Source organism: Coenobita brevimanus, chromosome 76 (genome assembly GCF_032717465.1).
Source record: "Coenobita brevimanus isolate Jiangsu-jjx chromosome 76, ASM3271746v2, whole genome shotgun sequence".
Classification (NCBI taxonomy): Eukaryota; Metazoa; Arthropoda; class Malacostraca; order Decapoda; family Coenobitidae; genus Coenobita; species Coenobita brevimanus.
In genome coordinates, this window is record NC_137029.1 from 22,075,068 (window position 1) to 22,097,625 (window position 22,558).

General features: G+C 42.2%; 1 protein-coding gene, 1 non-coding gene and 1 pseudogene across 3 annotated transcripts in view; 2 read left to right on the plus strand and 1 right to left on the minus strand.

Moving 5' to 3' along the window:
• The first annotated feature begins 4,388 nt into the window (after nt 1-4,388).
• The window catches only part of S2P (membrane-bound transcription factor site-2 protease), a 151,569-nt gene continuing 133,399 nt past the window's right edge, over nt 4,389-22,558 (plus strand). Inside the window, exons 1-3 of one of the 2 annotated variants that reach the window (XM_080279047.1) lie at nt 4,389-4,465; nt 4,730-4,878; nt 16,794-16,911. In XM_080279047.1, coding sequence (XP_080135173.1) covers nt 4,391-4,465; nt 4,730-4,878; nt 16,794-16,911 — 342 coding nt within the window. In that variant the 5' untranslated portion in view covers nt 4,389-4,390. The remainder of the gene's footprint in view (nt 4,466-4,729; nt 4,879-16,793; nt 16,912-22,558) is intronic. The other variant, XM_080279048.1, reaches the window with a different exon arrangement.
• LOC145408347 (5S ribosomal RNA) lies at nt 10,099-10,216 on the plus strand (annotated as a pseudogene).
• LOC145408318 (5S ribosomal RNA) lies at nt 15,142-15,259 on the minus strand. Its single transcript, XR_013898908.1, has one exon. It is a non-coding gene; the product is annotated as a 5S ribosomal RNA (ribosomal RNA).

Here is a 22,558-nt window from a genome sequence, read left to right on the forward strand (position 1 = left end):
TATAGCGCAGCCATAGCGGGACCAATTGGGAGTGATAGCCGAAGGTTGAGTGTATTGCTTTTTATTATACTGTTGATCTGGCAATATTTTTCACTACTTTGGTATCAGATAGTTCATTTAGCAAAAGAATATTCTTTGCAATATATTTTTACTGCTCTGGAGGATACATAGCTCTTACCTCCCTCCTCTGTTTCGTATCCCCTTTCCTCCACCCCCCTACCTCCCACCGATCACCCACTCCTCTACCTCCCATCCTTCCACCCTCCACTCTCCCTCCAATCCCCTACCCCCTACTTCCTCCACCCTCCTACCTCCCACCAATCCCCCATCCCTCTACCTCCCACCCTCCACCCTCCCTCCAATTCCCCACCCTCTGCCTCCCTCCTACGCACATAGCTGCTACATCACAGGCAAGCAAGAGATTTCCGTGTTGTATGTCTCAATATTTATTCATTTCCTGGGTGTTAGAGTGTCTGATTGTGGGAAAATAAAGACAGATTTATGATTTCAGGTTTCTAAGGTTGTTTCTGTAGCCTTTTATACACGTACCATGCATTTATTTGTTACCAGGCGGACATACACGTGCAGTAAGTGTTGCCCTTTTCATTGATAAATGATTGTGTCTCCTTACTTTTTTCTGATTTATATTTCATGAGTTTCTCACATTTCCTGGTTATACTTATAACACTGTCAATTTTGAGAAATAATAAATATTTGATCACTCTCTCAACTGCTGCCTGTAAGTACGCAGGATGATACAGTCAGCAGCAACAAAATAAACATACGTACATATAAAAGGCAAGCTTGTAGGCTTAACCCCATGTCCTCACCCCCACAGCCTTGGACAGTACTAAGCAAAATAAGAGCAAAGTAAAATAAATTAGTCAGTAGTAACTAGTAAGTGATAGTTTTATAAGGATCTTGTAAATGTTTAGTTTGTTGTTTGTAAAGAGAACATCTCAAGAATCATTCACAAGTCACGTGAGATATAATGTACATATATTAGTCCACTGTTTTTTATGGAAAACATGGAAACAAACAATGCAATCATGTCGCCTATGCACCAAGAAATCACAGCCCACCGAGACGGCAATACTCACTACACTACCACACACCACTTGCTACGCAACTTCCCATAATTTTGCAGCACTTGTATGGCGATTAGACCTTTAATGTGTTATAGGCAGATGTGTATTACTTCCTTGTGCATGAATATATTTTTTTTCTTTATTTGCAAACCTTGACTTAAAAAAAAAAAATGCATCTGTCAAACGTGACCTTGGGACCTATTTGAGACCTGAAAGGGTTAAGTGAATTATTGTGTACATGTTAACATAGATATATATAGTACAGACTTAATGATGAAATATGCACACATAAAGAATAAGGTGAGGATAGGAGTGTACCAATTACTGTAGTATAGTAAATAGGGATAATAAATTGCAGTAAGGGCTACCTTTAAAAGTAGGGGTTCTGCACTTGTTGCAGAAATATGCCTGACACAGGTAGCAATACTGCACCCCCCCCCCCCAAACCTGTGTCAGGCCTGGATGTGGTTTAGTCACTGTTAGAGTCACCCTCCTTCAGCACTTGAGGTAGTACAGGAGTGACAGAGGGACTGCGAAGCCTCAGGGATGGCGCTCCATCTTCTAAATTTTTTCCAGTTTCTGGCCAAGAGAAAGCCTGACCCTCTCCTTCTTTTCCTGAACCTTAGGCATGGTTCTTAAAAGCTTTGGTTCATTGAAAAAAAACACAAATAATGCCACAATACCAAGGCAAAGCCGCACACACATGGAACAGTTGTTTACAGTTGGGGGATCACTTGAAGACTGCATGCTTGGCAGGGATGTGTGGCAACACCACACTCTGCCGGTCAGGGGAGTCTTTCTGGTACGGGCTCGATGACGCGCTTGATTTGTGGGACCTTTTCCGGAAATTAGATGGGTTTTGAAACAGAATTTCCTTAACAGAATTACACTCATTTTAATGGAAATTTTCCTTTAAATTGGGCAAAAAAATACTGGGAAAAAATGATTCTGTTATCTCAGGCTTTGGCTAAATCAGTGTTTGTTAAATTGAGCATCTTACTGTATTTCGTTTGATCTCCAATATTTTTTTAATCAAAAATCAAATGTTAATTATCTGAGATGTACCTAGTAGTCCTTGAGAATGTGGATGTAAAAGAAAACAGCTGAAATTGCTGCGTCACTATTGTTTTTATTTACCGGATATCATAGTCTTCCAGTAGAAATTCAGTCAAACTCATCCAGAATACCCTGAAAAATACTGGTGAAATACAGTATATGATAGATGTACCTGAAAGAGCAGCATTTATTTTTGGAAAAAAATCAGGTTAAGCTGCAGCACAGCTCCCTTGCATAAAATTTACAATTATAGGTAGGTGGTGTGGTGATAGGTGGTGGCAACCATCATCCACTTACTTGATGTAGTGCTGGTTACGTATTCCTTCACCATTATCATTTTTTTTCAGTGTCTGTCCTCCTCTCTTCTTATTTCTCCTATCTTTCCTGTCACTTTTTATTACGCTTCTTTCCTGTTTAGATGGCTTTACACTGAATGACAAGCCTAATGGTTTCTTATAAGCCAGGAAACTATTTACAACAGTGGGTGGTAACCATTTAACCAACCCGTATGTGTTCCCTATGTATCAGCAAGTGGGTTGGCAGAGGGTTAGTGCCCCTCCCTGTGAAAGAACTAACTCAAGAGACAAATGGCCACCTTTTACTGGATCAAGGCATCTGGCTGTAGGTAGATGGATAGATATTTTCTCTATAGACTGTAGCATAATTATCATTGTGAGAGGATGGAGAGTGAGAGACTAGGCTAATGAGGAGAGGTTATGTGAATGTGGTGGAGGGGGGAAGAGGGAGAGAGAGACTGAGGATGAGATGGAGGGATGGAGTGGAAAGGTACATGAGAGAGGGAGTGGTAAGTTGAAGGAGCACATCGAAATCCCAGGGGACAGGATGACATGGAGGATATTTGTGGCCACCCTTTACAAGATTAGGGCATCTGGCTATAGATGGCCAGACTGACATTATGATAGCTTTAAAAAGTTGCATAAATGCATAATTTTTAAGATGTCCACTATAAAAACCGACAGTTTTACATGCAAACCATGGGAAGCTGCCACCTGCCATGTCAGACTTTTAGGTTATTGTGGCTCCAAAGTCACTCTGTCACTGATGACCTGTCCCAGCAAACCTAACCTAACCTAATTCAACCAAACCTAACTTAATTTAACCTAACCTAATTAACCTGAGTTTGGATCCTAATCGACCCACTGCCCTCTGCAGGATGCCGCCACTGATGTTGACAAACTTAATTTTGTTCTCTTAAGTAACATGGTATTTTCATGTAATTTGGGTTTCATGAATGAATTATACAGTCCTTTGTAACATAAATGATATTTCTGTGGAGTCAGGGTGTCATAAATGAAATTATAATTACTGGTATGAAAGATAGTCCCTGTCATTAAATTTTCACCATTTGTTAATGGGGCTTTCCTGCAGTGTGACCAATAATCAGTTTATCTGGACTACTTTGTGGTGTAGATTGCAATGTTGACGTACACTGAGGAAATACAGTACACTGTACCTTTTTCCTTACGCCTATACCTCCTTTTCCCTAGACAACTCAAAAACCACCAAAAGTGGGTAGGGCTTTGAAGAAGAAGGAAAAAGAGAGGAAAAATAGGTTTTTACAGGGTCGTAAACCCATTTTTCTCATACTAAGAGGAATAAAGACTCTTGACACAGCAGCGCAATTCATGGCATCCTGTGAGAGCAGAAAGTTTACAAGATGGCTACTTCAAATATCAGTATGGTGCATTCATGGTTTTAGGTTCTTTATTGGGGACACCAGCTGAAGAGAGAGGAACCAGCCACACAAGTATGCAGTTCAAAATACCGATGTTTGAATAGAATGCATGGGAGAATTTTATGTCTTTTATATAAAATAATAGAGTTGTTCACAGTTTTTCCCCAAACCCTCCTAGCCTAAGATGTTTTCACATTTCCAACCTTGTCTTAATGCTTGAAAATGATCATAGGAAAAGTGTAATCCTCCTGCCTAGTGAGTTTCTTGATTTTTTTTCAGTATGAGAGGTAAATAGATATTTGGTTTTGTAACAGCCTGTTTTTTCTTTTGTGTGATTTCTTGGGGTGAGTGGAAGAGTAGGATGCGTACGATACTACCCTTCTGCAGTAGTTGGGATGTATTAATTCCTTACAGTATACTGTATATCTCATAAGATGATTTTGCATTTGTATGTGTCAGTAGTAAATTATATATATAATGAATGTAGGAATTGTTTTTCAGGGCTGAGTAGTTTCTCCACATCCTGAAGTTATGCCATACTTAGAACAGTATGGATATATTTACCTTCTTGGGTATTGTTGTTCTCATCCATGCAGCATTGTGCTTCACAGACCAGTTCCTTAAGGTGAGGAACCATTTTTTATTTGAAAGTTTGTTATGCTTTTTTACTTTACTGTATTGACATCATTGATGTTTACTCTTACATTAGCTACAGTAAGGTGTTATTACATGTAGGAGATGTACCGTATTCCTAAATACGTGTATTACAACTTTTTCCACACAACTGGTACTGTAAATTAAGAGAAACTGGCAAATGAACTTTATTGGTAACAGTGGGACTTTAACCCCCTGTCTGGTGATTTATCTTCTGTTGTTGTGCCTGTTTCAGTCTTGTATGAACATGCCTTACCTCTACTTCTTGGAGAATGCTGGACTGACAGTGAAGCCACTGCAACTGTGCTGGTTCACCACTGCATTTAACCGCTCAGTGACAAAATGGGCTCTTTGGAGGCCACGCTTTTTTAAGATATGGTTCACGTAAGTTACAGGTATCACTGATTAGTACAGTTGAATGTGTAGCATTCCAATTTTATGTTTTCAGACTAACTCCTGGTGATTTTTTTTTTTTTTCAAGACTCCTTAAGGACTGTTCAAGGGGAGCACTTCCCACAATTATTGTAGCAATCCTCAGTCATTTATTCTTAGGAAACCCCTTATACCCAAGAGGTTAAGTTTAGTTCAGAGTAATTTGCTGTTGTGGGTGTGTTATGGAATACACATGTTACTCATTTTATGTCATTCTGGCATTCAGTATTTCATTTGAACATTGCTAAATGAGTTACTGCCAATTTTCTTTAGTATGGCACATGTTTCGCCACTGCCATATTGAGGTCAGAAATAACTTGTAAGGTGGCCCCGTGAATCATGCAGTACTGACTTATTCAGGGAGCCCTAATATGAACCGTTTCCTCACAAACCCAGTTCTTTCACCTTGCACGCAGATTGACATTAGCAGAAGGCCCCATGAGATTTGAAATCACCTGTGCAGTTATGTAATTTGTGACAGTACAGTATTTGTTGCTATAAACCTCATTAACCCCCCATAAGCCGGGTAACGTCTATACACGTCTTAATCTGGCTTTCATGGGGCTGCCGAGTAGCGGCTATACACCCAAGTGTCTTCCCGCCACCGTTTGAACCCATGACCATTTTCTCTCACCACCATAGGGTAAGGTGGTATTCAAGGTACTCCATGGACTGGTGGTTCAGTTTGTACACAGCATTGTCACGGTGCGGAGTGATGTCTTCCTCAGTCTCCTCACCTGATTCTGTCACCTCATCCGCCAGACTTTGCATCATTGACCCCCGCCAAAGTTCAGCCCTTACTGCTGGGGAAAGGGCATAGTGACAGTGCCATTGGTTGTGCCCTGGAGGAAATTGTGTCTTCCCTTAGTATGAGTGGTGAGACTTGGGAAAGCTACCATGTGGGAAACTGTACAAAGTGAACAGGTGTGCACAAGTGTTTTTTTTTTTTTTTTTTTTTAATAAATGATAATGAATTTTTTTTGTAATATGTGGTGCAGTGCTTGAGAATATCTTGAGTAACCCTACCTGATATATGAAAGAAAACCAAAAATTACTATTGGGTAGAACTACAGCCTTTTTTTTTTTTTTTTTAATCCTTGAAATATTTGTGAAGATGTGATATGAAGCGTATTTTTGAGCTGATGTACAAGTATTATATATAAGTTGTGCAAAACATAAGTAATATTTTCACGATGCCTGAGAATACAAAAAAGGCAAAATTTACGAACAACTGTATACCTCATACTTAACCATACTTGCATGCAATATGCTGAGCAATGATTTTTTCAAGTGCAACAAACTGTAATTGTGATACAGTATAAAGTACAATATGAGTGCTATTGATCATAAGTTGTAAGGTAAGTATTATAATTGATGTCTAAAGACAATAAAGAAAAGCATACAGCGTAAATTTTCCCACACACCTACGGGGCATAGTGGCATTCCGCTATGGCTGGAAAACCAATGGCAAGCCACATGGACAGGGTGATGACTGCTCCTTGTGACGGTGCGTAAGGAAAAGTGGAATGAAGAGTGGAAAAGTTTAGGTGCTTGTGAAAAAAGGCTGGCCAGTGTTACAATCACCACCCCGGTCAGTGCTGCCAGTGCTAGCCAGGCTCGCCAAGGCCAGTGCCGGCAGCACGCACTCGGAGACTTTCCGTCAAAACACTGAAAACCACTCATTTTCTACTCATCCTTATTCATCAATGGGATAACCTGGAGACCTAGGGATGGTTTGATTTGCAAGAAGAAGAGTTGGTGAGTAATTTGGTTTTTAAATTATTTCTCTAACAATTACACTTTTCCAGATTCAGTATTAAGGTTTGAAAAAGTGCTATTTTGTCAATAATGCCTGTACTGAGAGTGCACCAGGCTCAAAAATGGCCTGGCATTTAGGGGTTTATGTCATCATCTTATATCTGTTTTATCTGTGGGTCATTCCATGCAAAGGTCAGTGTTTAGTGTCAGTCTTGGAATTGATAAAAAATATATAAATTATATATCTTTTTAAAGTTTAAACATGAATTTTATGAATCTGGACAGAAGTTTCTAAACTGTCTGCTGAGAGTGAGGCATTTAAAAGTGTCAGATCATGTCATGGAAGAAATGTTCATTCTGAAATTAGTGACTTTCTTATTACCATTGACCGTAGTATGTATCGTATTTGTTTGAAATGCTGTCATTGGTTTTTATTGAAATAGCATCTGCTTGAGTTGTAATTGCCCCTATAGTTGTTTACATATACTTTGCGGTCAGACTGGCACGACCTTGAAATGGAAGTCCTTCAGGAGTAATGGGTGTGACATTTTTTTAACATTTTTCCCATACACAACTAGTGAATCGAAAAAACTAACATAAATTTTTATTATAAATAGGCATCCTAGTACCTTACTGATGTAGCCCTGTGATATGTATCTTGTAAGAGACTCTGGTAAGCCATGTGATCCATCATACATGTCAAATGCGTGCATAGCATGAGGAACGTTACTGGAAATAGATGTAACGTTTCTAACACACAGCTTTAAACAAGAAATCACAGCAGTTACACTGAATTCAGGGAGAGATGGGTGAGTATGGTGGGAGGGATGGGAGGGTTGATTTGATGGATGGCATTGTTGGGTGGGCAGAGTAAGTGGGGAGGGTGGGTGACTGTGGTTGGTGGGCATGATGGGTCATTGGAATGTGTGGGTCACCGGGGTGGCTGAGAAGAGTGTGTGGCCATGGTGCTCTGTGTGGATGGTTGGGTTGGTGGGCTGGGTGGGTGGATGGGTTTGGGGTGGTTAGGTGAATGGGTACATGTGTTGGGTGGGATTATTACATGAGCTTGTTCGGTGGCATTCGTGAGTGGGCAGGGTGGAAGGCTGAGATCAGTGTGTTTGGTGGGTTGCATAGGTGGCTGGGAAGGGTAAATGTTGGATGGGTTGATTGAGCAGCTGGATGAGTGGATGGGTATGTGGCTCCTCACATGACAAGGTAGGAGTGGGACTTTTAGGGCTAGTCACTGCTATTTAGCTTTTAGTACTGTATATCATTTAGAAGATGATTAAATATTTGGAAAAAAAAATATTATAGAGTGGGGTCATTCAGTTGAAATCTGCTAAAGCCTCAGTATGAGTACGCTACTTCTCACTGAACTGAAGGTGGATGTATATGGGTAATAATACACCTGATAGTAGGATAAATTATACTAATATACTAATACCTGTATTACATGCAGCAAGAGATGTGAGAGAGAATGAAGCTTCAGATCTCTGATCCATCCCCCTAACAAATCGGTGGTTTTGTAAGGATAATAAGATGGAGTTTTGGGGTGGATGTGTGTGTGATTAACCTGCCCTCTGGTGGTAGACTACCCTGTCCCCTTATTAGTGTTCATGACTGTACTGATTCATTATACAACCAAGAAGTTGTCTAAACATTATGAACTGCAGTCATTAAATCAGTGCCTGAAGAGGGCATGATCAGAGTTAATTACCTTAAAAAAAGAGGAGCACATCAACAGAGTGGGTCATTCTCAGTTTCATATCCATGACAACCCAGACGGAGATGAGATAGCAGAGGACATGGTTGTGCAGGCTTTGCCAACTCCTTAAGTATCAAGATGGTACATACGTTCAAAGGGGTGACTTTTCCCTCCTCGATCAACTATTCCATGTTGATGTCATGTTGTTGATGTCACTTGAATATGTTGATGTCACTTAAACAAGAACTGTCTACTTACGAAGCGTTATGAGGAACACACTGAGGTGGTTTTGCCATGTGGAGAGGATGGAGGGTGAAAGACTGAGGAAGAGAGTGTATGTGAGTGAGGTGGAGGGGGTAAGAGGGAGGGGGAGGCCGAGGATGAGATGGAGGGATGGGGTGGAGAGGTATATGAGAGAGGGGGGTGTGAGTTGGGAGCAGGGCAGTGAAATGGTGGGGGACAGGGCGACTTGGAGGCGATTTGTTTGTGGCCACCCCAAATGGGATTGAGGCGTCTGGCAATAGATAGATAGATAGATAGTCTACTGATTAGTTCATACATTCATTCATTATGTAATCCACTGTTGCCCCATGAGGAATGTATGAGCCCAGAAGCTAGGCAAGTTGGTCCTGACATTTAAGATGAGAGTGACCAGCCTCACTCATCCCTGGGTGTCATTACATGAGCAGTAAACCCCAACCATCTCTTGGATATAAACCTGCACCGGCTCAATCCGATTGGAGCGCCTTAATTGCCCACTAAACCACCAGGCGCCATAATTTGGTTACCGTATATGGTTACCACCCAGCGTAGTAAATGGTTTCCTGGTGTCCTGGTGTACAGGAAACCATTTGGCATGCCACTCAGTGTAGAGTCACCGATAGACAAAAGGAAGAGGAAAGAATGAAGGAAAGAAAGACAGAAGAGGAAGGATGGAATGGAGGTAGAGAGGAAAAGGCAGGCACCTGAGAGCAGCACTACATCAAGTGAGTGGATGGTGAGTGCCCTCACAAACCACTTTCTGGTTTGTTCATTATGTAAATTTCACATCAGCACACGTTTTGTTTATGTTTGTGATACAAGTACTGCAACCATAATAAGAGTTGGTTGTATAATCATATTTCAATAAAAATTGCATAAGTAACGTTTCTTACTTTTCCGGTAATATGTCTGAAGGTCACATTTTCCATAAGAGCACAACAGTTATTCGGAATAATCAAATTTGCTGGGTATGGTTATGATCCTTATCTATTGACATATTATTGATATGAAGCACTCCTTGATTGAACCAGTCAAATCAGAGACTTACTGATATTATATACTTCTGCAAAATACATGATTAGGTAGCATCGCAGTGACGTTCCGCATGCAACTTTTGCAAATCCACATAACATCCAAATTAAAACAGATAAACAATCCAGCTGTGATATGATGTGGTGTGAAGTGTTGGTAATATAGCTTGCAAAAACCATTTGTTTATATTGCATACTTTTGCAAATATAACTGGGAGTAGTTCAGTAACTTCTTTCCAGATGTAACGTTCCTCATGATGGAATCACCCCTGTGTATTCTGTAAAAAGTTATGCCTTTAGAAAGCATAGCAGTTGGCAAGTTGAGGTCTTTATAGCTACTATTTGTTTTTTTGTGGTGAAGTGGAGGTCAGGCCAGAGATTTGATCAACACAATATCTGACATTATTTGTTGTTTTAAACCTCACTATACCACATTGAGTACACCGCTTCCCGTCCGATCAGCGAAGTTAAGCAACGTTGGGTCTGGTTAGTACTTGGATGGGTGACCGCCGGGGAACACCAGATGCTGTTGGCATCCCTACGTGTCAAGTGGGGTTGGTGGAGGATTAGTGCCCCTCCCTGTAAAACAATTAACTCTAAGCCCTTGGCCACCCCGTTTGGGATACATGGCGTCTGGCAATGAATGAATGAATGAAAAACCTCACTCTATAATGTCAACCTGTGTATAGTAAGGTATGTCTTTTAGAAAGCATGTCAGTAGCCATGTTAGGGTCATACGTGGTTTTTAGTGGCAAAGTGGAGGCTATAGATGTGAATCACTCATTATCTTACTTGTAATGGGCTGCAGGGACCCACTTACGTAATATACACATATGCAGTAAGCTTAATTAGTGCATTAGTTGCTCAACTTGAGGGATCATCATCATCATCATCATAATCATCACCATCATCATCGTCATCATCATCATCATCATCATCATCATCATCATCATCATCATCATCATCATCATCATCATCATCATCATCATCATCATCATCATCTGTGATGCCTCGATCCTTCTTGGGTACTTCGTTGATGGGATGGCTATGTTAGTTCCAACTCCAGTTTACTTTTATCCATATCCACTAACACCGTTAGAAACCTTATGCATTACTGATGTTTTATACAGTGTCATTCTTTGCCAGAGACCCTTATGATGGTAATATCATACAATCTATCCCCATCTAACACGGTTTTCCGTAACATGAAAATGGTCTATCGGAACAATTTTCCGGAAGAAATATCCCTTCTAACATGGCCATTGATGAAGCTAACACAGTTTTTTGAACCGGGCAGCTGCTGCTGAACTCCAGGAAGAGGATATCCAATGCTAGCAGGAAGAAGCCATGGATAACATAGATGATGATGTGAGAAGTGTTATAAGTGCTATTGACTTTGAAGGATTTTAACCAGTGTTCTCCCCTCTACCTCCTCTCTGGCCTAATGTGTATATCCTCCCATAAGTTAAATAAAATGTGGCTTTTAACTGTAATAATACTCTTTTATAATTTTTTGAACCATATTAATGCTTTGTAGAAGGTTAAAATTGGGAGATATAAAAGAAAATTTTGCACCACAAAAGGGGGGGGGGGGAGTGGACCTTGGGCAGGGGTGCAGAAGGAAATAGGGGGTTTCAGGAGTCCCTATAACACAAAATTTCTCTGACTCGGTAGGGGTGCGGAAGCAATTAACCATGTTAGACGAGGACAGACTGTATTGTTTGATGACTTGAAAAGATTTGGCCATGGTCCCCAGAACTCTCTCTAATATTTTTGAAGGTCTCTTCCATCAGGAATAAATTAATCTGACAGGCCCTAGCTCAAGAGATGACATCTCTCCACAAGTTAGGTATTGTTGGTGTAATACTGTACTGGTATGTGATACTGCAAGATGACAGTGGTAGTTGTATGCACCCATTTATACACTCTTCACTGTCAATAATAGCTGGTGGAAGGGCAGCATGACTCCGTGGTTTATGCATGCAACTGCTTTTGTGTTGTCAGTTGCATAATGATCAATGATACCTCATATGAAGGGCACTCTGAGTAAGAGAAGGAGTGTCACAAGTAGCTCCTCGAATCTGATGTGTTTTACTGCATCGAGCAAGGCTCATGTCCTTGCCCAGTCATGAACTTGGGATAAGTGATAATTCTAGTCTTCAACTGAGGGGGTCCATTTAAATGAGGGGGTCCATTAGAGGCTTCACCCAGTGCACAGTCACAAAATGTTTTCAACTCATAATTGTTACAGCTCTTTCATCTTTGCCAAAACTGATGAAAGAAGGTCTCTTGGGAAGAGAAATACAGTAAAACCTTGTTATAACAGACTTCAATACACCAAGCCCTTGTTATTCAACAATTTGTGGTTTCAGCATTTATAAATCTATACCCTTTTTCATTGTTCAACATGGTTATCCCCGCCATTTTGACAATTCAAACCGCGCGCCGCCTGACAAACTGGCTGATCTGCCCAGTCTCCTGTGCTCTGCCATTCTGATCGGTTGTCTCGTCATCCGTCTGCATTTCTGTTTTTCCTCGTGGAATACTACAGCACCACTGTGGCTCCACCCAAGACCCCTTCCATTATCCCTGCCAAGCACAACCATGTGCTCACCAATCTGAGTGAGTGTTTCGTCATCGCATGGTTGGTTAACGATTGTGCCAATGATTAATGAATGCTTTTAATGCATGATATTGATTTGGTGCCAGTTTTACCTAATTCACATCTTAGTTTGCACTATCTATATGTGAGTTGGGAGCGGGGCAGTGAAATGGCGGGGGACAGGGCGATGTGAAGGCGATTTGTTTGTGGCCACCCCAAACGGGATTGAGGCATCTGGCAATAGATAGATAGATAGTTTGCACTAGGTTAGGTAGGTTATAATCATTGGGAGATCCTGGGGGCAAATCCCCCCAGTTAGGTTTCAGCGCTTCCTGTTAGGCTTCCACTGCTGTTTATGGTTTTAAATTGAATACATTTGAGTTTGTTTGGTGAGGTGACATCATGTCCAGTTGGCGTGTTCGGCTCTAAACACAATATCAGAGGCGTTCAGGCGGCTTTCTTTAATGTTGCTAAGTAGGTATACAGTAATACCCCGATATATGATACCCCTAGATGTAATACCCAGGGTTAATGATGGGAGTAGAAATACCACCATTCCCTGTCTAATGATGACCAAACCGCAGTTTGAGGATGGATTTTGAATTTTTTACCTATTTTGATGATATTTTAGACTAAAATTCTGTGTTTAGGTTGATTTATAAACAGATTTTAGACCTAGATTAATGTGTTTCAGCCGTAGGTGAGGTGAACATTGTCATTTTGGGGTACAGTTTACTAAATTTGTTTTTTTTCCAGACATATATTTGATGATTTTCATATTTTATTTGTTGGTTTTAGTGAGTTATTTACAGGTCTTAGGCCATTTAGATTGGCTTTAAATTTGGTTTTGGGCTCATGTGGGTGGGTTTTGGACTTGGATGGGGGGGAAACCCAAGGCTGAAAAACACATCCCATTACTTTACATGTTAAAACTACCCCGATATACGATACCCCGCCTGACAATGGGTTTTACGTAACCAATTGCATTGTTAAACCAGGGTATGCCTGTATTTTGTTTGTTCTCCAATATTTTTTTGATTGAAAATAAAATATCAATAATTTGAGATGTATGTAGTACTAAAATAATTTTCCTTGAGAATGTAGGTCTGTAAGAAAACAGCTCAAATACATGTCATTTTCATTCATATTTACTGTACCGGTATTTTTTCCATTTTTATTGAATATTTTTTTAATGTTGAAGGTGGTCAGGAACCCAGCCCCCCTATTTCTTAACAGTTTTATGGGAAAAATCAGTTCATTATTTGACCAGTTCATTATTCAACCACTTTTTATGGAACACATCCCTGTCGAATAGTGGAGGAGAGGTGTATACTGGAATTTGCTTTTGTTGGACTCAAGGAGCCTACCTCTAAATTCTTATATATACAGCATGTATATTGGGAAAAGTCTGATAAAGCCAGAAGCTGTCCAGACTTCCTGACCTCAGTCCAGCTTGGACCGGAAGATGGTGGAGGATGAGGATGTTTGGGTAAGTTGTTGTGACCTTGATGATGGATCTTAGATGGGCATTGGATGGTTGTCATGACCTAGATGATGGGCATTGCATGATTGTCGTGACCTTGATGATGGGCATTGGGTGGTTGTCGTGATCTTGATGATGGGCATTGAGTGGTTGTTCTGACCTTGATGATGGTCATTGGGTGGTTGTCATGATCTTGATGATGGGCATTGGGTGGTTGTCATGATCTTGATGATGGGCATTGGGTGGTTGTCATGACCTTGATGATGGGCGTTGGATGAGCATTGGTTGGTTGTCATGACCTTGATGATGGGCGTTGGATGACCATTGGGAGGTTGTCGTGATCTTGATGGTAGGCGTTGGATGGGCTTTGGGTGGTTGTCATGACCTTGGTGGTGGGCATTGGATGGGCATTGTGTGGTTGTCGTTACCTTGACGGTGGGTGTTGGATAGGCATTGGGTGGTTGTTTTGACCTTGATGATGGGGATTGGGTGGTTGTCGTGACCTTGAAGATGGGCGATCGATAGGCAGTGGAGTGCATCAGGATCATGAGGATGTAGATTGCTTAATATGAATTGGATACCAAGTAGTGAAGCAACAGTGTTAGTGAAATAAAGAAGTTGGTCTGATCTGGACTAATGTAAGATATATCAGAAAAAGTCCAGGTTAGCAGGGGGAAGTCCAGATGTTGCTTTTTTCAGAATTTTGCTTTTTTCAGAATGTTGGACCCCAATTAGTCCATTACAGTGAGGTTTTACTGTACAGATTTTCCTTCAGTCACTAGTCCATTGAATTGGAATCTGTCTAGAGACAAGACATAAATGTTCGCAACAGTGTCCTCCAGTTTCGTCTGGACCTCATTTTAGAAGGTGATATCTTTCTTGATTGGCAGACCAGTAGTTGTAGTAGTTGCATCTCAGTGGTATCCAAGTAGTCCTGTTGTCTGAGTGGGTTGCAGACAGTCCAAGTTAAAAGATCCTTCACAGTGTTTGCTTTATCATCTTATGTGATCTACTTTAAGAAAAGAAGGGACAGTTTCATCATGATTAGGAGAACAGCTATTTTGAGGATCATACACATTACAGTATGTTTTAGGAAGGCTGAACACATATTACACTGGGGAGCAGTTTCCCAGAAAGTGCAAGAGGGGAGTAGGGAAAATAGTACCAGTAAGTGGGGCTGTGCATATACAGTAATGCAGGGTGAGGCATGACCATGTATATAAAAGTGTGAGCAAGCTCCAAATTTTTCATTCATTCATTCATTCATTGCCAGATGCCATGTATCCCAAACAGGGTGGCCAAGGGCTTAGAGTTAATTGTTTTACAGGGAGGGGCACTAATCCTCCACCAACCCCACTTGACACGTAGGGAGTTATGCCAACAGCATCTGGTGTTCCCAGGCGGTCACCATCCAAGTACTAACCAGACCCAACGTTGCTTAACTTCGCTGATCGGACGGGAAGCGGTGTACTCAACGTGGTATGGCCGTTAAAATGGGTATATATAAAACCAGCCAATATTCCACATTACAGAGTGCAGCAGGGAATAATGGAGAGAGGTCAGAATGTTTTGTCATCAGCACAAGCTTCTTAAATTATCATAAAAAATTTGGATTTGTTTACATTCCACACTGTCGGTTCTAAAGTATGACCATTAACCCCATCAGTGCAAGGAGTTCTGTTATATTTTCTCCCAGTTAATTGTGGGCTGTTTTATTCTGCCAATATACCTCCTTCATGGAGAGTGAATTACTAAAGGCTACATTCAACACTACCAGTTCAGGAAGTTTCTCTGGTGCTAGATAAAGTTATCTGGAAATAATAATGATGATAATAAAGACATTGTAGTGAAGTGACTGTGTAAATATGCTTCTCCCTTTTCTATTTTTCTCTCTTACTCATTATTGTTGTCTTATCATTGACTCTGTCAATTTCCAGTTACTATTTTTCTTTGTCCTCTCCAAACAACCCTCTTCCCCTCCACTCCCTCTTACCATACATGTCAAACTGCAAACAGCTTGTTGCTCAAAAGCAATTAATATTTGCCTGTTTTCGGATTCATACATTCCAGTGCTGAAAGCCATTTACCATATATATTTTCCTTCATTCTTTCTACTTCCTGCACTTCCAAGATCATTTTTAAGTGAAACTTTGTGACTTTAACATGCAAAAATTGTTAATATAACCTTGATGAAAATTAAACTCCACCAAATATAGATTGTAATGCTTTCTTCCTGTTGAATTAAATTCTCACTTCCTCCCTCCCTCCCAGTATAGTTCCACTATTTCACAATGCAATTATAAGTATATGTACTATTGTTCTTGTTCTTGCCTCAGGCTCATCTGAACATAAACCTGGTGGACTGCAGGAAGCTGACCACTTCATCCTGGTGCTCCCAGAGGTCTTTTGTTGAGCCTATGCTATAGGCAGGGGTGTACTTAGAGATTTGGGGGCCCTGGGGGCTAGGTTCTTTGTGAGGCCCCCCCTCCAGAGGGGGACCCTGCAAAGAACCTAGCTTCCCTCATTCTCAAAACTTATCTAATATCTCAGTCGGGATTGTCAGGATGATAGATAGATATATTTTTAAATGTTAATGAAAAACCTTATAAATTCTTAAGGCTTTTGGGGGCCCAGGGGGCAGTTTCAAACAGGCCCCCCCCCCCCAGGTATGCCACTGGCTGTTGGGCTGTCTGTGTAATGAAAGTGAAGTGTATGAGGTGCTTAAGTACAATGTTGTTTTGTTGGGGTCATAGTGGATTGTTTTGGAGAGGCATTTTGTGTTGGTGCTGAAGCAGGGAAGGATGGTGGCCATATTGAAGTCAAGCCAGGTGCACTTATATCTCTCTGGGAAGGGTAGCTTCTGATGGATAAATGTCTGATGAGGGTTCGTGACAGCATCATTTGCAAGCCTGAAGTAAGCAAAATTTAATGAAATTTTGCTAAGATTACTTTTCTGTTAATTTTGATTAAAGTTAGGCAATATATGACACTGTAGGGAAGTAATGTACCTTACTTGCACTTTTCCAGAATTGGTGCTGTTGTAGTTGGCATTTTGTTACTACCCTCCTTATTCCTTCTTGTAAGGGGACTGGTGAGCCACATTCAACCCAGCCCCGAGCCAACAGTTGCAGCTTTACAGCCGATGGTAAAAATGTGTTTTATATTTTTACGTGTATTTTATCCATATAGTGCTCTTATGGTGCTGGAGAGGGATGCTTTCACATCTGTCTGTCTAACTATTTATCTAACTATCTAACTGTCAATCTATCTGTCATAGCTATCTGTCTCTTTCTCTATCCATCTATCTGTCTATAAAAATAGTCTATAAAAATATATATATATATATATATATATATATATATATATATATATATATATATATATATATATATATATATATATATATATATATATATATATATATATATATATATATATATACAGTAATCACTCCAATATCCGGAGTAATAGAGCCATCGGTAGGTTCGCTTATTGGTTTCGTCCGGATATTGGGCCCCAGCTTATGGACTTGTACTTATGGACCCTAACTCAGAGAAACACCTATACAACTCCCTCTGGACATGCATAGCACCTATTTAACACCCAAATCACACCAATAAGGCACATAAATGACTGAAATAAACGCAAAAGAAACATAAAATGAGGGATTAGAAGTATGTTCATACATTAATAAACATTCTGGTACTTATGGACCCTAACCTAGCCTAACTCTGAAAAACACATTCCTACTGCACATGCATGAGGTAAGTATAGTATGGAAAAAAGTACAGTATGAAACATTCTGGTAAGTATAGTATGGAAAAAAGTACAGTATGAAACATTGTGGCTACTTACAGCAAGTCACTGGCCACCTCGATGAATAACCGCCTCCTCTCGGACTCTGACAGTAAGAACGATTTCCTGAAGCACTTGCAGTACACTCTTCCTGAAGTCTTGCACTGAACTTAGTCAATAACACACAGAAGTCCGTTCTCTTCACAGTGTTCACTTTAGTCCAAATAATGTTCCATTTTAATTTAGTGTTGCACATTAACTTTTCCCAAGTTTTTTTAATTTTCCAAAGCCAAAACAAAGAAGGTTAGTTACGTTAAATTTCTTTTCTACTGAGTCTTTTCTCTCAACTTGAAAACCTTAACACAACACACCGTTTTTTTCACTGCACAACACTCAGAATTCCCGTGTGGTCTAGTGGAGAAGTTCTTGCTGTTTATTCACTGTCAGAGTCCGAGAGTATCACTGGCAGGCGACCAAGGGGTGCATCGCTGGGTCGTGGTGATGGCGTACCGACTGCAGAAGACTCTGAGGAAAGCCGCAAACTCACATCGAGCGGTGACTCCACTGTAGCTGATGTGCTGGGCTGTGGCTCGGAGCATGAGGGCCTGTCTTGGGGAGGCAACGGAGTGGAGCCAGGGCTTGGCACAGCGGGGGTCACAGGCCTGAAAAAACTGTCAATCGTTGACTGACGCAAGGACCGACGATTCTGGCGATTGATGATGCGCTGCCTGAAAGCACGCACTTCCTCCACGAGTCCCAAGGGCCCCATCTCCCTGTCGCAGTCCGGGTGTTCCAGGTAGTCTAGGACGAACTCTAGATGTTCCCGGAGTGCGCTCAGCTTGGGGATGGCTGGAATAGTGTCCTGCTGAGAGGAGTCCGCATCATCGTCGCCTTCGTTGTCGGAATCTTCAAGTTCGGGACTGACACCAGCAACCGAAGACGCGATCTCGATATCAGACAACGTCTGATACCCAGGATCGCCCTCGTCGTCGTCCAACCACTCATGTACATCGTCCACATCAACAACATCGCCGTGCGTACGTAGCCGTGCATGGAAGTCATCCACGTCAAAGCCCAGAAAATTGTACTCCACATCTGTTCCGAGAAGCAGACGAGACCAACCATTTTCAAGAGTTTTCACAGGGACTTCCTTCCATGCACTAGCCCAGTTGTACAGCGCAGACTTGATGTTGTAGCGGCGAAGGTTTTCCAAAGTCCGCTTGCCTCGAGTGTCACGTCCTTCCCTGCGCTCATCCTCGTCCTCGAGAACAACCATCACCTCGTCCAGGAACTCCCGACGGTACAGGCGCTTTGTTGACACGATCACTCCTTGGTCCATGGGTTGAATGAGAGCAGTCGTATTAGGTGGCAGAAACATGCACCTAATACGGCCATTCTCAGCAACCAAGTCCTTGTCGCACGGGTGGGCAGGTGCATTGTCGAGCAGAAGGAGAGCCTTTACCTGGTCGCGAGGGATTCCCAGTGTCTTCGTCTGGTACTGGATGACCTCCTTGACGAAGTGACGGTGAAACCAGTCTTTGAAAATCACAGCTGTGAACCATGCTTTGAAAGAATGGTACCATACTACAGGAAGGACATCCATCACCTCACGAAGGCACCGAGGCTGCTTTGCACGGCCAACAACAACGGGCTTAAGCCGGTACATGCCGTTAGCACTGGCACAACACAAAGCAGATATCCGTTCCTTAGAAAGCTTGCGGCCAGGTACACGCTTCTCCGTCTCCTCGGCTAGAGTGTTCGTTGGCAGCAAGCGATAGAATAGGCCAGTTTCATCTGCGTTATAGACTTGACCGAGAGTGAGGCCCTCCCTGTCGATCAAGCCTTTCACCTTGTGCCGAAACTCGTCAACTCCATCCTCATTAGCGTCCAATGCTTCGCCATGTGCTTTACGGTTAGTAAGGCCATGTCGCAACTTGAACGCGAAGAGCCAACCCTCGGATGCCTTGAAGTCTAGGGCGTCGTGAAGCCTTGCAAACTTCTCAGCAGCAGCCTTCAGCTCCATTCCACGTACCATCACACCAGCTGCACGTTGCTGTCAGTACCAAATCAACGTGGATCGGTCGATTTCTGCAAACTTGGGGGTAAACATAACCTTCCTTTCCACGTTGCGTTTGCTTCTCGACGAGAAGTCAGCCGTGTACTGCATGAGTTTGTCTCGGGAACGTTTGATATCGAACAAAGTCGACCGGGCCAGGTTATACTCGCGGAGAATGCGTGAAGAAGACCAACCCGCATCAACTTTCTCCAATATCTCCCTCTTCTTTTCCAGAGTCAACACCACTCTCTTCCTTTTCTCAGGTGGTGGGGCCATCATCACACACACTAAGAGGAGGGCCGAGAGCAGCAGGAGGCCTTGCAGCAAGTACGGCACCACCACAAAAGCAAGCACGTGGGCAGCCATTGCGAAGAGCGTTGGTCCAGTCGCGGTGAGAGACAGGCGGGAAGTGGGGAGGATGCAGCGGCGCTCTGTTGGACGTCGGAGGAATGACGAACCAAAACAATGCTCTCCCGCGGCGCGCACGGCAAGTTCAAATTACAGACGGCAAAAAATCGATTTTAAAAATTTTTTGGGGGGTTTTCGGACCATTTTGGGAATGTTGGATCCCAGGACGATAAGGTCCGGGTAGTGGGGATGTTCAGTTATTGGGCGTCCGGATATTAGAGTGATTACTGTATATATATCCATCTATCCATCATCCAATCCTACGTTGCCCCATGAGGAGTGTAGGAGCCCGGGGCTAGGTAGTTGGTCCTGACATTTAACATCTGAGTGATCAGCCTCACTCATCCCTGAGTGGCATTACATGAGCAATGAACCCCAACCATCTCTTGGATATAAACCTTCACAGGCTCAGTCCAATTGGAGTGCAATAATTACCCACTAAACCACTAGGCGCCAAAATTCGGTTATATGGTTACCACTCCTGCGCAGTAAATGGTTTCCTGGTGTACAGGAAACCATTTGGCTTGTCACTAAGTGTAGAGTCATCCACAGGCAGAAGGAAGAGGAAAGAATGAAGGAAAGAAAGACAGAAGAGGGAGTGTAAAGTCACCTGTAGACGGAAGGATGAGGAAAGACTGAAGGAAAGAAAGACAGAAGAGGATGGAAAGAAAGAAGGATGGAGGAGAGGAAAGGGCAGTCTCCCGAGAGCAGTGCTACATTGAGTGAGTGGATGGTGAGCGCCCCCACCTACCACGCATATATACTGTATAGATAGATAGGTAGATAGATAGATAGATATAGATAGATATATGCACACATAAGAATTGTTTTCAGACCTTTCATTCCATCAAATCCTGGTGAGAACCACTGATGTATATTCTCTTTTAATAGGTAAAGGTTTCCATGGACAAACAGTAGAACAAGCATAGTAAAAATGCGTACCGTATGTAATAAGTATGATTAAAGTACTGTATAGACTAATAATTACAAAAAGAAGAACCATAAGTACAATGATGTCAACTGGATGTGAATGGTGGTCATAGAGTATGACCTCAGGCATATGGGACTGACTAAGGAGACTGCCAGAGATTTTGCAGCATGGAAAGCTGCCATTAGGAGACCAAGACTGACACATGCAAGCACGTTTGAGCCTTTATAAAGAATACGAACGATAGAAATAAACATTACTACAGTAATAGTTACAGTGCCAGAGGTGGTGGCTTAGTCTGTAGAGAGGTGACCTGCAGTCCTAATGGACGCAGGTTCAAATCCCGGCTGGGGCAGGGAACAGTTGAAGGATTTGAATTTCATTAAATCAGGCTTTACTGATCTACCAGAAGACCCGCCGACATGTCGTAAAAATACCCCCGCTAATACCAATACACCAGTCATGTATGAGACAGCCCTAGCTTGTATTCAATATGGATGGTGGGTGTTAGTGCTGTAGTGGTGACATGTAGAGGTGTATGGAATGTAGGGGGATTGCTGGGCCTTGATAGCAGGCTGTGAAGCCTATGTCCAGAGTCGGACAAATTCATCATTGTCATCATCATCATCCGGATCTCCTTTCCCACCCATGGGCAGAGTGAGGAGTAGCATTGTCCAGACAGCCCAAAATTGCCCAGTCCAATGGGCCACGCTTCCATTCACTCATCATTCAAGCCCCCGGAATCCTGGCTCTATTGGATATGCCAAAAACGTTCACCACATTCTGTAGCTTCACATATCGTATCTGACAGAGTCAATCCAGATGCTGCCACGTTAAAAAGGGGTGCCAAAAATCCCTGATCATGCACACCTCACAAAATTCATTCAGCCAGCTCGATCTCCTGTCAGTTCCCTAGCCTCACTGACTTCCAAACCTCTCTTCCTCTTACATTCATCCACCACATCTCTCCACCTTCTCCTTGGCCCACCTCGCCTCCTCCCTCCTTCGAATTCGCTCAGATATACCTTCTTCGCCACTCTATTGTTATCCATTCTCTCCACATGACCATACCATCTCAGTACACTCTCTTCAATTCTGGTGTCCACCGACTTCCTCACTCCGCATCTTTCACGAATCACATTATTTCATATCCTATCCACCCTCTGTACTCCACATACATTCCTCAGTAGTCCCATCTCCACTGCTCTTACTCTTGACTTTTCATTTTCATGCCACACCATAGTCTCACATCCATATGTTAAAGTTAGCATTAACACTCCTTCATGTAAGCCTCGTGCAGCTGCAACACTCAAGCCTCTGTTTCTTATCAAGGCCTTCATTGCACCAGCTACTTTTCTTCCTTGTGTCACTCTACTTTCAAATTCTTTTGCACATTTTCCTCTCTTTTCTGTCACTGTACCCAGGTATTGGAACTCTCTCACCAATTCCAGTCTCTCTCCATTCACTGTTACATTGTACTGGGAGTCACCTTCTCTCTCAATAACCATCACTTTACTCTTTTCTACATTTACTCTCAAGGAACGACGCTTACAGACATCAACAAAACTCTGCACTAGCCTACCAAGTTCTTGTCCGGTACTTGCA